Below are 14,382 nucleotides of genomic sequence, written 5' to 3'. Positions count from 1 at the left end.
GATACTAAAGATTTTCAGCCTTTGGAAAAGCACATGTTCTCATTCGTTATATTTCAGGGGTATCATTATTCATTTCAGAAAGATGATGCCAAACTGCAGCCTGAATGTAGTTTTGTTGCATGACCCAATAATTGAAGAGTCCAGGTTTCTACACTGGCCTGTCTGTGGTGAAGAACGGTCATGTGCTGAAAACATTTGACCCACACCAATACCAATGTCTTGTGTTCAGGAAGAATCAGAAAACATTTACTTCACAAAATTTGACGCTACACAATGGAAAGCATGTACCATGTCTTCTATTTTAAACGTGCTGCTTGCAATTCCCAATTGTCGGATGAAGACCCGAGGTCTGTGAGCCACATGTGGGCCCTGTTCTCATTCTCTCAGCCCACACATCCAATCCAAACAATCAATTTTGTATTACTAAATGCATCTCATCCAGGAAAGCACCAAATGCACGTATTTCAATGTAATGATTGTAAAATAAAGACCCACAGTTTTGTTCTGTTGGTTAAAGGAATAGCTTGTATAGCCTTGTAGTGGAAAAATCAGTAGGCCCTCAAAATGATTACATTTGGCCACATTAAGATTTCATGAAATTAGAGTTATCTTCTTTTCAGTATTGTCATTGAAATATATAATTTAAATTGGGCTTAAATTCCTAAAACACACTATGTCCAACGTTTGTTGAATTGCACACACACAAGCAAACGTTTTCACCAGTATCTCAGACATTGACTCATCGATCTTGTTTTGCCACTTTTACATGTCAAACCCGTCAAGACTTTCCAACTCAGCCTGATTTTTTATTTTATTTTATTTGTTTTTTGTTTGTTGAATACAGAAACCAGCAAAAGCAGCGAGGAACATAAGATAGCCATTAGTGAAACTGCAAGGTTCTCTCAGTAGGCCGAAAGATGTGTAAACAGTCATGAGCCATAGAGAGAACAGGTGTTTTGTTTTTTTTCCCCTGTCTGGTTATAAAGCCTTCTCAAACATTTGCACTGCTGCTTACTCACACTGATTCACAAACACTCTTCCCACAGAAGCCCACAAATATCGCCCCAACACCAACCGGGTGTAACACTCCCCGAAGAGAGCCGCGCACTCTCAAGTGGTGTGTGATGTGTGTGTGTTTGTACCTGTGTGTGTGTGTGTGTGTGTGTGTGTGTGTGTGTGTGTGTGTGTGTGTGTGTGTGTGTGTGTGATCGGAGGTGCATACAAATTTGATCTGCCCCCTTCCCCAAGATTGCCTGCAGTGAAAGATCTGTAGGTTGTTTTATGCCCATAAATTGGAATGCGGGGATAGTTCTAAAAATACTTTTCTCTGCCTCTAAGCTAGGAACATGCCTGTTAAAATCAAGTTTAAATTCACTCTGGCAGTCCTTGTGCCTCTCTGGAAAAAAACGTGTCTCGGAGCAGGATGCGGTTTAGGAGTGTAAGGAGAGCCGGTGAAGCGCAGTGATATTGACAGAGCGACGCTCTCCGCACCAACCTGGGGAGAGCGACAGTACTCTACTCCACCCCCCCCCCCCCCCACCCCCAACACACACATATAAACATACTCCCCCCACCACCCCGCTACCCAACATACCCCTGTGAGGATGACAGAGACTGCTGAAAGGTAGTCGTTAGACAGGAGGATATTTGATGCAGATCGAAGGGGACACTTCAATGATAACATTACTCCTTTCTTTTTTGTTGAGTGCTTCTTCATTGTCTTTTCCCTCTTTCCTTAATAGGCACAATGGGAAAGGGAGCCATCATCCAGGCAGGCAAAAGTCCCATGGGCCTGCCTGTTCAGATCTCCGGGAATCAGAAAAACAAGCTTAACGACCCCGGAGGAGGCTCTTTCAGGTACAAACTCCCCCTGCCAGGAGACCTGACTGTCCAGTTCCCGGCTGCCGTCACATGGGGGCAGCATTTCACTTGAGAAGCTCCAGCATGACTACAGGCTACACTCTCAGCTAAGGCTATGAGTGTTTATCCCAGTAGCCTGCCTGGCCACCTGGCTGCCTGCCTGCCTGCCTGCCTGCCCGGCTGGTTGATCGGTGGTCCTCTCTTTTCTCTCTGCGCCCACCAGATAGTAACACACACCGCCAAATGCATAGATCACCCTCACAGATCGCCCTCCTTGTGTCAGTGTCACAACTCATCGACAGGATTGCAAATGAGCTAAATCTTAATTTAGAAATAAGATAATTGTGTCCAGATGGTTTGAATTTCTGGATGCGGTTCCGAAAATACCTTTTGGTTAAGTCAAACATACGGTATTTACCCTGCAGCTTTGCTCTCTGTCTTTCTCTCTCCCTCTCTCTCTCTCTCTCTCTCTCCTTCTCTCTCCTTCTCTCCCTCTTTGCTCTTGTCTCCGCTTCTGCTGGGCCTTTGTCTCAAAACATAAAAGGTTCATCGCCCACATGCTGGCCTTTGTGGTCCGTGTTTTGTGTGAGTCTTGATGTGTTTGTCTGTGTGTGTCTGTGTGCAGCCTTTACATGCTCATGTGTATGCATATGTTTGCGTAGATTCCTCTGCTTCTCTGTTTGTTTGTGTTTGTTGCCTCTGCTTGGGTGCATATGAGCATATGTGTATATCCTAAAAATCCAAGAGTATTTTCCTGCGTGCAAAGCCAATGTATGCATGCGCTGACAGGAGCAGTGGGTTTAGGTTTGCCCCGATATGACCGCACCAGGCCAAGAAGAGTCTGGGTCACATGGGCTAACGGGTTCATGGTAATGGCTCCCCGTCTCCTGAGGGGAAAGGCAGCGCCCGGGGCCCTGATTGATAAACCAATAAATCTTTAGCTGCGTTGGTAATTAAGCTGTCAGGCTCGCTTGTTACTGACGACCTTTTCCCCCCTGCGGTGATCACAGTGGCCCACCACGCACAAATGCACTGGTTTCAACATAAAGCCCAATAACACCCCGCACCACTGTCAGGGAAGAAACACGTCACCGACTTTTTGTAGTATTTTCTCTCTTTATCCAGGTCAGGTGATGGTTTGGCTGCTTTGCAGTTGTGTGCTAAACGAGCTGCTCACCACACAATCCCTTAACACAGTTCTTGCTTCCATAATTTATCTGTCTGTACATGCAGGTCATCAGTTTCCTTCCAACAAGACGCAACTGCTGAACTTACTTGACATTGCATTTTTTACTTTGAGTCACATGTGAGTTTGCTGAGCTTGATATTGATTTTAGTCTTTAATGAGTGATTGACCTCTGCTGAGAGTATCTTCATCCCTTCTCTGTTTCTTTGCGCATGTTCAGTCATGGTTTAGCACTTTACAGTTTCATCTTGTATTTCAATCATCTTTATTCCTGGTGTGCACTTTAGTCCCGGAGTACTGCTCTCTAAAAAACAGTACTCTGGAGGGCCTCAGTTGGACTTCGGTGTGTCTCTGAAACCACTCTGCTCTTGCAGTCTCAAAACGCTGTTTACTGTTTGCTGTCACTTTTCTCACCCCAGGATATAAACGTGTTGGAACAGGGCCCAGTGTTACAAGGTGATCCATCTGACGCCATACTGTCTTCACACCACATCCACAATCCTGCAGCTTCAACATGATCATTTGGATTGGATTAGGGAAAAAAAAGGTTATATTAGCTTTACAAGTTGACTGTGAGTTGCTATAATGTTTGAATTGGAGTTTTCATCACATAGAGATTTAAGAGTTCATGAAAAACTACTATAGGAGTAGTAAATAGTACATAATGTGATAGAAAAAGTTGTAGGATCACAAAATAACATCCTCCTTTCATTTAATAAAACAAAAAAAAAAACTATACTCTGTAACGTAATAATCAGATAGTAACTCATTAGTCATACTATAATTACAAACTGGGTATCTGTTTGGATAGGAATTTGCTCAATATTCATGAGCTGAATTGACTATGGCTGATAGCAGAGGACCGCCTGGACAGGTCAAAGGACCATTGCAGGAAGACAATCATTCACATCCACATCCGCACCTATGAACAAGTTAAGAGTCACCAATTAACTTCAAGTGGGAAGAATCCCGAGTATCTAGAGAAAACACACAGATTCAGGGGAAACATGCGCCATAATCCATGCAGGTCTCAAACTTGGATTCAAATGAGGAATATTCCCACTGCGAATGCTCACTACGCCACCATACAGCCCCTAAATCAAGTGTGAAAAGCTTTTTCACAAAAAGTTAGAAAGCAGTTTAGAAAGTTAGTTCCTCTGTTGTCATTATTTTGGTTTTAGTGGTTGTTAAGTGAAAGAAACGCTCATATATTGTAATAGGGTGATCACAATATAGGAAACATATCTGTATATTATGCTGTTTCCTGTTTAAACAAATGTGTCTGAGAACGAGACTGAATATTTTTATTTTTGTTATTCAGATTTTTATTGAATTTGTTTCCAAACAATATCAACAATAACAAAACAAATACAACAGAAAGTTACCTCCCATCTGGCAGCCACAATTCAAACATTGCAATAACAGAAACAGCAGTACCAGGCCCTCAGCGAGTGTGTCTCCATTAAGCTATCGTAGCAAATTGAAAGCTCACACTCATATTTCAGTCATTCCCTCTTCACAGTGTCAGTATTGTGTAAAAGAAAGCACCCCCATGATCCCGATACTGTTTGTAGCTTAGCTTCTGAACAAGACTCAACAATATCATCTTATGAAAGCCAGAATATATGACAAATCTCTTTTGTGTTGGTATGAATTTAACAATCGAAGGGAGCATTGGTTGTAAAAAAATAAAAAAATACACAATTCTTTATCGAATTACTTCATTTTGACAGAATCATTGGTAGGATTTTTATAGGGGACGTTTTCTACGCTGAAACATAAAAACCTCATTAAAAAAAGACAGGATCATAATCTATTACGCACTTGTGTAACACACGTGTTCGGCGTAATACAGTATAATCCACTAAAGCTGCTCTCCAATTAATTTCTCTTAAAAAGCTTGTAATTGTTCACTTTGTCATGTACTGTCAGTCGGATAATAATCCCTCTTTATGAATACTACTGAAGCTGCAGTGCGTGGTGTTGTTGTACAGGATTGCGTTATAGTGACAGGTAATGTACTGTTAGCTAAAAATGTAAGAAACACGCCTGAACGCAAATCAATCAAGTTTAATGCCACTTCAAACTACAAGTGTAGTGATTAACCCTTGTTTGCTGGTGTATTGTTCACTTAGACTATACAAGACTACTCAATACAGTACAGAAAGAACATTTTGGATGAGCTGAAAATTAACATGTTCTATTTTAAAAGCAGGGCTTGTAAGTTGAAATACATACATGAAGTCAGACTAATCATATAAAGCTGGAGTTTTAAGAATGTGACAATTACATTTCATTCAACATTGGCCATTTGCCCAGCAAATTCAGGCTTTACCTTTACCTTTTTTTTCCGTTCCAGACAAGACTTTATTCTCCTGTGTAAAAACAGTTTGGGAAAACCTATGGTTGCTTTTTTTGTGTGAATTGTTCTTACAACATATCACTGGCCAGGTTGACTCTCCATGACACGAAGGACAAAAAAGAAATAATTAGGAATTGTCGTAATTCTTTCCTAAATGCTTTTTAATAGCTCAGGTGATTTTATTTATAATGTATATTTAATTCAGCTGGTATAACTCAAGTAATAATAATAGGTTGGATCATTGCTTTTTTCAAGCTGACTCAAAGAGTGTACAGAGACCATTATTCATTCACACTAGTCACACTGGTGGTGGTAAGCTACGTTGTCGCCACAGCTGCCCTGGGGCCTGCTGACAGAGGTCCCTACGGCCGCCACCAGCATTCATGCACCAGTGGATAAAGTGCCTTGCCCAAGGACACAACGACAATGACTTGGATAGAGTGGGATTCAAACCGCCAACCCTCTGGTTATTGGATGACCGACGCTACCACTGATCCACAATCACCCCAAGTATTGTTTGATGACTTGGTCAACCTTAGTTTAAACATTTAACTTTTTCAAAAGTCCAATTCTCGGAGTCAGGTATGATTTATCCAGGGTGTGATTTGTAATAAAAGCAGAAAACAGGATGTTTTCATCAACATCGTGAAAAGGGCAAAACCAACCAGTATCACTATGATCTAAACCATTATTTGTTCTTCATTAGTCGATGGACAGTCCAACGCTTCACATCAGCATTCTTCAACAAGTACCACGTGTGGTCTACACATCTGAGTGTACATACGTCTCCTAATTTGTTAGAGAAGACATTATTGTTTCTATACATCTTGTTGTGGTTGCTGGTTAAGTAGCTTTAACTTCTCTTTAAGACAGCGATACAACTGTAAAATTGTCATCGACATAATTGTATTAACTGCTTTCAAATAAATGAGGAATATGATGAGTGATGAACTCACGAGTGCAAAAGCAGGAGGTAAAATTGTAGTGAAGTCAGAGCAAATGTATTTATAAGGCTGTCTAACATAATGTTACTACTCATGCATCCACCCAGAGATAGAGTAGATATCTTTATATGTTGACTTACAGTCACCATGCAGTGATATCCGGTCAGCCAGCATCCACCAGCCTCTCCTCACCCGGCTGTACTCTGAGACTGATGTGTGTATGGCTGTCACTCTGAACTGCTGGTCCCAGCGGGCCAGCTGTAGCACAAACACACACATACACACTGCGGGGCTTGTGGGCTTTCCAATGTAGCTACAGCCTTCTGTGTAAGTGCTTGTTTCAGTGTGTGTGTGTGTGTGTGTGTGTGGGTGTGTGTGTCTGTGTCTGTGAGCATGTGCGTGCAGTTTACAGTACAGAGTGAAAGCAGCTGTCTCCGTGCCCCCCTCCATCCCCTCCCCTCCTTCATCTCTCTGTAAACACTCAACATCCGCCGTAATCACTGGCGAGCCAGCCGAGGCCCTCAGCCCGGTGCCAACCTCCGAGCTCAGCCTCAGCCGCTCAAATCCAAGTCCTACATGACGGACACACAGACGTGAACATCAATGCACGAGCGCTGGCACCGCCGTGTAGGAAAAATACAAGCGGCACACACACACACTCACACACACCCAAATACACACACACACACGCACACACACACACACGTGCCCACACAAAAATAGGGAACAAAGTTTCTGCTCGTCAGTCATTGTTGCCGGTAGATTCAAAAGTCCACCAGCTCTTTTCCATCATTTACCAGCAAAGTCAGTTCATTATTCCTTTGTGGTTGTTTCCTTTGTTGCTCTGTCAATCGCTATGCAATGTGCCTGTTTTGTTAAGCTGGGCTTTGCAAATAAATTTTGACTCAATTAGAAAACTTAAAAGTGACCTCCCAAATATTGTTGATGCAGCGACTTGGAAACACGACAGTCTCAAGATTAGATTATGTTCAGTTTGAGTGCTGTGCCACAAGAAAGACACTCATACAAAAAAAATGAAGCAATTCAATCAAATGGAAAAAAAAAGAATGTTGGAAAGCCTGGATTGGAAATATTCTCTTCCTATCCAACACATCAAACCGCGGCATCCTGGCTTACGTCTTCATTCAGAGCATCCACTCTATACTGTTTCCTCGCCAGGTCTGCTTAATGCTTGTGAATAATTACAGCCTGAGCGTGGGTGGTCTGTTTAATTGGGAGCAGTTATTTATTGAATATCTCACACTTTTCAGCTTGTTGCTGTTTCCTTCCCTGCCCCTCTTCAGCCACCACTGTCCACCAGCGTTAGGCCCCATTTGGGTCATGAGCGCTCATCTCGTCAGCTGTCCATTGAACCTGCGGCTGCTCCTGTGGAGAATACCTCTCCAGTGGCGAATTTCTCCCAGTGTGGGTGCAACAACACGCACGGCCTGGGTGTTAGTCACAGGGATCAATCGGGACCCCCTGCCTGGGCACAGAGACCTTTATCCACAGGGGCGGGTGGTGGTGATGGGGTGTCTCTGTAAAGGTGGCAATGGTTGTGTGGAGGAGGAGGGTGCTGGAGATCTGGAAGCACTCCCCCTGCTGACGCACGCACGCACGCGCACGGCAAAGAGCAATCCTCCCACCACCTATGGCGTGCCCTCGCTGAAACACAAGCTCGATATGGAAACAGCATGCATATGTATTCATGTGGCCTCCGGCTCCGTGTCCCCGAGCCAACCCGAACCAATAACTGAGAGGCTGCTCTTTAGCTTCTGAGGAAGCTAATTACATCTCTGCTTTATTAGTGCTGCAGAGGTAAAGTCAGGAATGTTTTGCATTTCATATCTCATTCTCTCCTTTTAATGTCAGACCTGTCTTTGGCGTTCTCGTTTGATTTGAGCTGCAGCGATTGCAGGGAGCTTTGAAGGTCGACCGGTTGAAAGAAGAAAAATTACAGTATGCTTGGCTACTGGTTCATTTTTTGTTTTTTCTATTCCTCTCCAGGGACTAGCATTGTAGTCACACGTGGAATTAATATGTTACAAATGATCATGTTGCTGCAGTCTTGCAGTACTTATAGTTTAATAATTTTTTTTTCTAATAATGTAATTTCACTCATATTGGGGCGAGGGAAGACAGCTATATTTATGTAACATATTTCAGCAACAATGCTTGAGTACCATGTCCATCTTCTACATTCGACATCATATTTTATAATATTTCAAACCTTTTAAAAAGCACATTTGGTGCCAGTATTTTTTTTCTAAACACAATAATTTCCTGAATCACATCTACCATTATTTACTCTTCAAAATAGTTTGATACTCCAATCCAGAATTTGTAAAAGTGGGCTTAACTACCTGGTGTTGACAGTAAAAACAATTTCATTCTTTGAGTACTTTTGCAGTAGAGTACTTTATAGCTTTTCGTAAGCATTTTCAACAGTAATTTTACTTAACTATATACAGTTTAGGTGATGTAACGCCATTTGGATATGAGTACACATCTTTAGTACAGTTTCTACTCCTAACTGTCATTTCTGACAGTTTGTTTTTGTTTCTTTTTTTTGTTACTCAGTAAATATCTGATCTCAACATTCAGCAACACTACTCATGTAACGTGCACCCTCATTTGAGAAATTGAGTTATTGTGTCAGAATTATGAAAAAAAAAAACTTCTCTGAAGCTATGGGAACTAACCTATTGTTTATGCGAATAAACAAAAATGTAGATGTACTGCTTTCTTCAGGGTCGGGTAAATGCAACCCAAATTACAATATGGAAAATGTAAAGAAAAACCCAAAGAAACTAACAAACAAAAAAACTAAAACAAAGACAAAGTGTCAGATATTGGAACAGATTCATTTTCCATTTCGGGGTTGGACGTCAAACTTTTCTTCAGTCGAAAATATTCTGTCAATTAAAAACTCAACAAAGGCTCGGCACCATTGCGCAGCTTGAATAGTGCTTCAGGCACGAATGGGACAAGTTCCCTCTCCTGCAGCATCTGCTCTTCTTCCTTCCTTCCATGATGTTTAGAAAATGTTTTTACAATATACGACACAATGCTACCTATGGCCATGTCCTAACTTTCTGAGTTGTTTGGCTGCCATCCAATTCAAAATCAGCAAATATTCTCATGAAATGTAAAAATGTCTCAGTTTCAACATCTGATTAGTTGTTGATGGTCTATTTTTTCTCAACAAAAATGTGGATTTGATAGTTAGGATTGACATTTACCTTCAATTTTTACTCAAATTTGGGGGCTTTGATTGCATTTCTGCTTATTAGTTTTCCTTGCAATGGTATGACCATAAGATGTTGTGTTTATATTATTGGTTAGATTGGTTGTTTAATATGACAAAGGCAGTTAGGATGATCATGTGGAGAATGGTTACTTCGGAGGTCAAAACATTTAAATATCTTTTTCGTCATGAAAACTTTAACATTCATCTCTCTTATTTCTACACTCGTAGCCAATAAACTAAAAAGTCTCAGTCATTGCTCTTGGCGTTGGGTTAAAAATCTAAACAAAGAGGAGAATCATCTGTACATTTGAAATATGATAATATTGTGAGATACTCTATTTTGTTTAAATACATTCCAAAGTAAGTAGAAAATACTTGCGATATTTCAGTTTATGTGTAATAACTCTGTGTTAGATTTAAGTTTCATTGTTTAATTAAACATTTTTTGGGAAAAAAACATTAAATGAGATTGTTTTCTCTTTTTTAAAAATATATAATTATGTGTTTGTTTAGAAGTTGTGTTGTTCCAGTGTTTTGAAGTAGCAGCCTCCTGTTTTATTTGAGTGAACGCGGCCAATAGGATGTTTGTTTAAGACCGGCGGAGTTATCCGTGAAGACATGATGGAGAGAGGGGGCACAGCCCGGGGTGCAGCAGAGGGTATAATAATATGTATCCATGCTCGGGTGGTTTTCTCAGCAAAGGCGTAATCAGATTGCGTAAGGAGAGGAGGACAAAACTAAAGAAGGTCGAGGTGTGTGAGGGTCAGGGATCCACGCTTAATGGTCTTTGTCAACCTCCCGCCGTGGTGTCAAGTTTCATATCAGCTCTCCGCGGCCGCGGTGAGGAGCAGGAGGGCCACGGCGGGGTGGCGATGCCTTACGGTGTGTGACCGCACTCCCAAGATGCCTGAAAGAGCCCCGTGCCGCCGCACACATGCATACACAAAGACACAGCCGACGCACGCACGGACTCTGTCGCAACCGACAACAGTGGCCTGAACGTAAATGACTATGGAGGTGAGCCAGTGAGTGGCGAGAGGCCACTCTGTGTGTGTTCTGTGGTTCTTTGTTCTCTCTCCGTCAAAGCCAGTCAGAAAATCCACCACTCGCTCTGGGCCAGTCCTGTAAGCACAACATGTCACTGCTCTGCTAATTCAGGCCAGAGTCGGAATCATTACTTGCCAAGTATAATAATTGTAGGGGAATTTTTCTTAGTAATAACTCACGAAGAACCCCACTGCCTTTCCAGAGTGTGTGAGCCTCAAACGCAGTGACCCTAACAGAAATTCTTGCATGTTTACTCCTTTCTTTGCTAATATGTAATAGCATGTAAACATTGTGAAGCTATTATTATGCCCTTGAGAAAGGAGCGGTACACCAAGAAAATACATGGCAAGGTGTTGTGAAGCGGAGTGTAAATAGAGTTTGTTGGTATTAATGTATAGTTGGATTTTTCACGGCTCGGTGCCAATCCTCAGGAGCATCCTTACTGAGCAAATCTCCTGGCAAGCGCTCTTCATCTCCCTGCCTCCTCGAGTTTTGACACAAATGGACCCTGGAATGGGATTTCTGTGCCATTACGACCAAAGTATAGCCCTCTGTAAGAAAAACTAATGCATAAATTTACAAGGCAAATATCTGTGACTTAAAAACACAATGTCCTTTTTTTTCATGTAATCAATATACAGTATATTGATTGTGTTCAACCATGGACCACTGAAGAAAGCCAGAGGCCTTTAATTTGACTAAAACAAACTGGTGTCATTGGTCTGATCCCTTGATGAGCAAGATCTTAGGAACAAAATCTATTGTACTCTGACTGAAGCATGAAAGCAGCAGAAGCCAAAAGTCATCTAAACACTTGATGTCGGAAACTCTTTCTTGCAGTAGACACACTCTGGTGTGTGTTGGTTGTAATTTCTGCTGCTGTTTTATTTCGTTTTCTAAGAACCTGATGAGCACTCGGCTGGAAAAAAATACCACGACAGTCCAATAGGTCAACTCATTCAAGTACACAATGTTGTTGTCGAAGTTGAGAGAGGTCCCTCATGTGATATAACATAAACAAATACACCATTTCAAGATCTTTTGCTCCACTGTTAAATAACAGAATACACAGGTCCGACCAGTGAAGATTGTTGTTTCTAGGGAAGTTTCTAGAAGTCTTTTTTCTTTCTTTTGAAACTTTGTTTGACTTTATATCTGTACTACAGTCTAAGAGTAACAGCTTTCTATTTAGTTGGTATTTCTTCTCGCAGGAGATAACATCCATCCGATCATTAACCTTTCGACCTTTTGAAGTGAGACATGGTTGCTGTGTCCTAACTCAGCAGACACCGGATAAAAAAGTGGGCAGACCATGGACGTGCTACCAATTGATCTCAAACACCAAATTCTTCATACTCTGACGTCAACAGCCAATCTGGAGTCACTAGTTCACCTAAGAAGCAGCTGTTGTTTGAGGTAGTGGGAGTAGTGTTAGAAAAACCCAAACCAGGACAGAAAGAACATGCAGTCACAGTGCGGAAAGCTCCAAGAGGTTCAATCCCAGAACCTCCACTGTGCTACTCATCAGGAGAAGTCGCTCAGTATTCGAATGACTTTCAAAGAAGAAGCTGAAAATTTCAGTTGGATGTGTTTTGAAATCGTCGCTCGTGTTTCAGGGACGATGACGACATCAATGACGTGGCCTCCATGGCCGGGGTGAACCTGAACGAGGAGAGTGCGCGGATACTCGCCACCAACTCGGAGCTTGTTGGAACGCAGATCCGCTCGTGCAAAGACGAGGCCTTTCTTCATCCGGGGCTGCTACACCGACGAATTCTGGAAACAGGTAAAGCCTGTTAACACCTTCTGCCATGCTTACTTGTTTTATGACCTCAGCTCTCAGTGCTCCAGTCTGAATCTTAGTTTTATGTCAGGTTGTTTTGCTGCTGGAGTGCTGATGAAATCACTATCTGTTGTCTTTTGTGTTGGAAGCATGTTCTTTTAGTATTTATTGTGTCATCACTAAAGACAGTTTTGATTTTCTCTCCTTCAGCGCTTCAGAGTGAGCCTTTTCTTGTTTGGCCTTGGTTTAAATTTGATACACTTAACAATTCTTTCACCTCCTTTAATGAATTCTTCAGTGGCTGTCTGAACTCACTGGACCTCAGGCACATGCATAAATACTTTATGGGTTTGTCTTTTGAAGGCTGGCTGTCAGATTGTCCTCTGGACTAAAGGAACAGAGTTTAGAGGAATGAAACTCTGATTCTTTCTCTCCTCTTTGTGGGAGTTGACACTCTCTGATAGCACAGCTTAGTGCACGTGCTAATCGATACAGGCAGAGAGGTCTTGGTTTGTTTGTGGTACCCCATGAGAGTGATAGCGTCTTCATTACCTTGCTTCGCTTCCGGCAGTCAATTTCATCACTTGAAATATGCTTACAGCGTCCCGCTGCACACTGGAACCTGTGAAAACATATAATGAGCATTATTACTCAAAATAAAACTGTGCCTAGCATCTTGCTCCTGTGCATCGGATCAAAAAACACACAGCGTAATTCCACGTGACGGGGAGTCTCGCGCCCTCACCTCGTTTCATCTCAATTAAAGTATCTTTAGTGTAGCGCGCGGGCCTTCGGGTCATGTTTCGTTACGTGGACTCTCGGCATGGTTGTTATCCCGTCACCTTGGGGTAGAGGAGTTGTTTAAAAATATAAATCTGTCCTGGGGGGGCGCACGCAGCGTGACGCAGGGCAGGAGGCTAGGGCGCCCCCTGCTGGGGAAGTGGCACTTATGCAGCTTTGTTGTGTCAGTGATTGGCCTCAGCGCGCTTCCAGCTGACAGCAGTCCGAGGGAGGCTCCCCCGGCCTGCCAGCTCCACTCAATCAGGGAGCACGGTCTGCTTCCTCTCTTCTGTAAAACACCTACTTCTTCTCTCCCCTGATTTAGCATTAAGCTTTTAATTTAAACTTTACTGGGAGGGTTGCTGCCCTCTCATCGCCCTCACAAAACCAGGGACCCCATCATTTTTCTTTGTAATGTAAAAGAATAAAATTAAATTCAAATCAGGGTTCTTTCATTGATTTTTGAATAATGTTTTCAGGAAATGTTAACGGACTCTTTCTTGTCCTTTTTTCTTTCTGTCTCTTTGTGTCTTGTTTCTGATTGCCTTTTATTTATACCTTGCAAGCAAACAATCGTGCTGCCCTCCTCTAGCAAACCTCTCTCCCTCCCCTCCTATCGCTCCAGGCTTGTCCTTGAGGTGCTGGGGGTCCTGGAAAGCAGCTTTCCACCCCACCCATCTCCAAAACCAGAACACAAGCACAGCTGGAGTTCTTTAGAAAAGCTCTTCAAAAGTAATGATAGTCCACTGGAACCTTAAAGGAACGCACGCACGCACGCACGCACGCAAGCACACACGCACACACGCACGCACACGACTTTATTACATCAACTCACACATGTGCACAATGCAAGACTTATCAACAAAAATGTTTCCTATTTATCAAAAAATGGATCATGCAAATATAATAAAGTAAGAATCTATGCATGGAATTCCACCACATCTTTTGAATATGTTTTTATTGACCAAGAAACTGCACTGTAATTTGACACCAGCCTCAACTTTTTGCCAGCTGCTAAATTGCTTTCAGTGGATGACTCAGTGAACAAACTATAATGAGAAGATTTTAAATTTACAGCTGTGTGAAGCCTGACTTCACTTTTCAGTATTTTTTTCTGTAAAGTATGTGATTCACTCTAATTATTTCACACTGTAGTTTCATAAATATGAA

General features: G+C 42.2%; 1 protein-coding gene across 1 annotated transcript in view; it reads left to right on the top strand.

Annotated features, from left to right (window-relative positions):
• Positions 1-14,382, top strand: part of LOC308126868 (transcription initiation factor TFIID subunit 4) — a 108,328-nt gene that overhangs the window by 31,452 nt on the left and 62,494 nt on the right. Inside the window, exons 9-10 of the mRNA XM_080491558.1 lie at positions 1,743-1,857; positions 12,266-12,435. Of these exons, the coding sequence (XP_080347684.1) occupies positions 1,743-1,857; positions 12,266-12,435 (285 nt within the window). The remainder of the gene's footprint in view (positions 1-1,742; positions 1,858-12,265; positions 12,436-14,382) is intronic.

Source organism: Lipophrys pholis (genome assembly GCF_963383615.2).
Source record: "Lipophrys pholis genome assembly, chromosome: 2".
NCBI classification, from domain to species: domain Eukaryota; kingdom Metazoa; phylum Chordata; class Actinopteri; order Blenniiformes; family Blenniidae; genus Lipophrys; species Lipophrys pholis.
The sequence above is the reverse complement of the archived record's forward strand: the minus strand, read 5'-3'. Positions and strand labels throughout refer to the sequence as shown.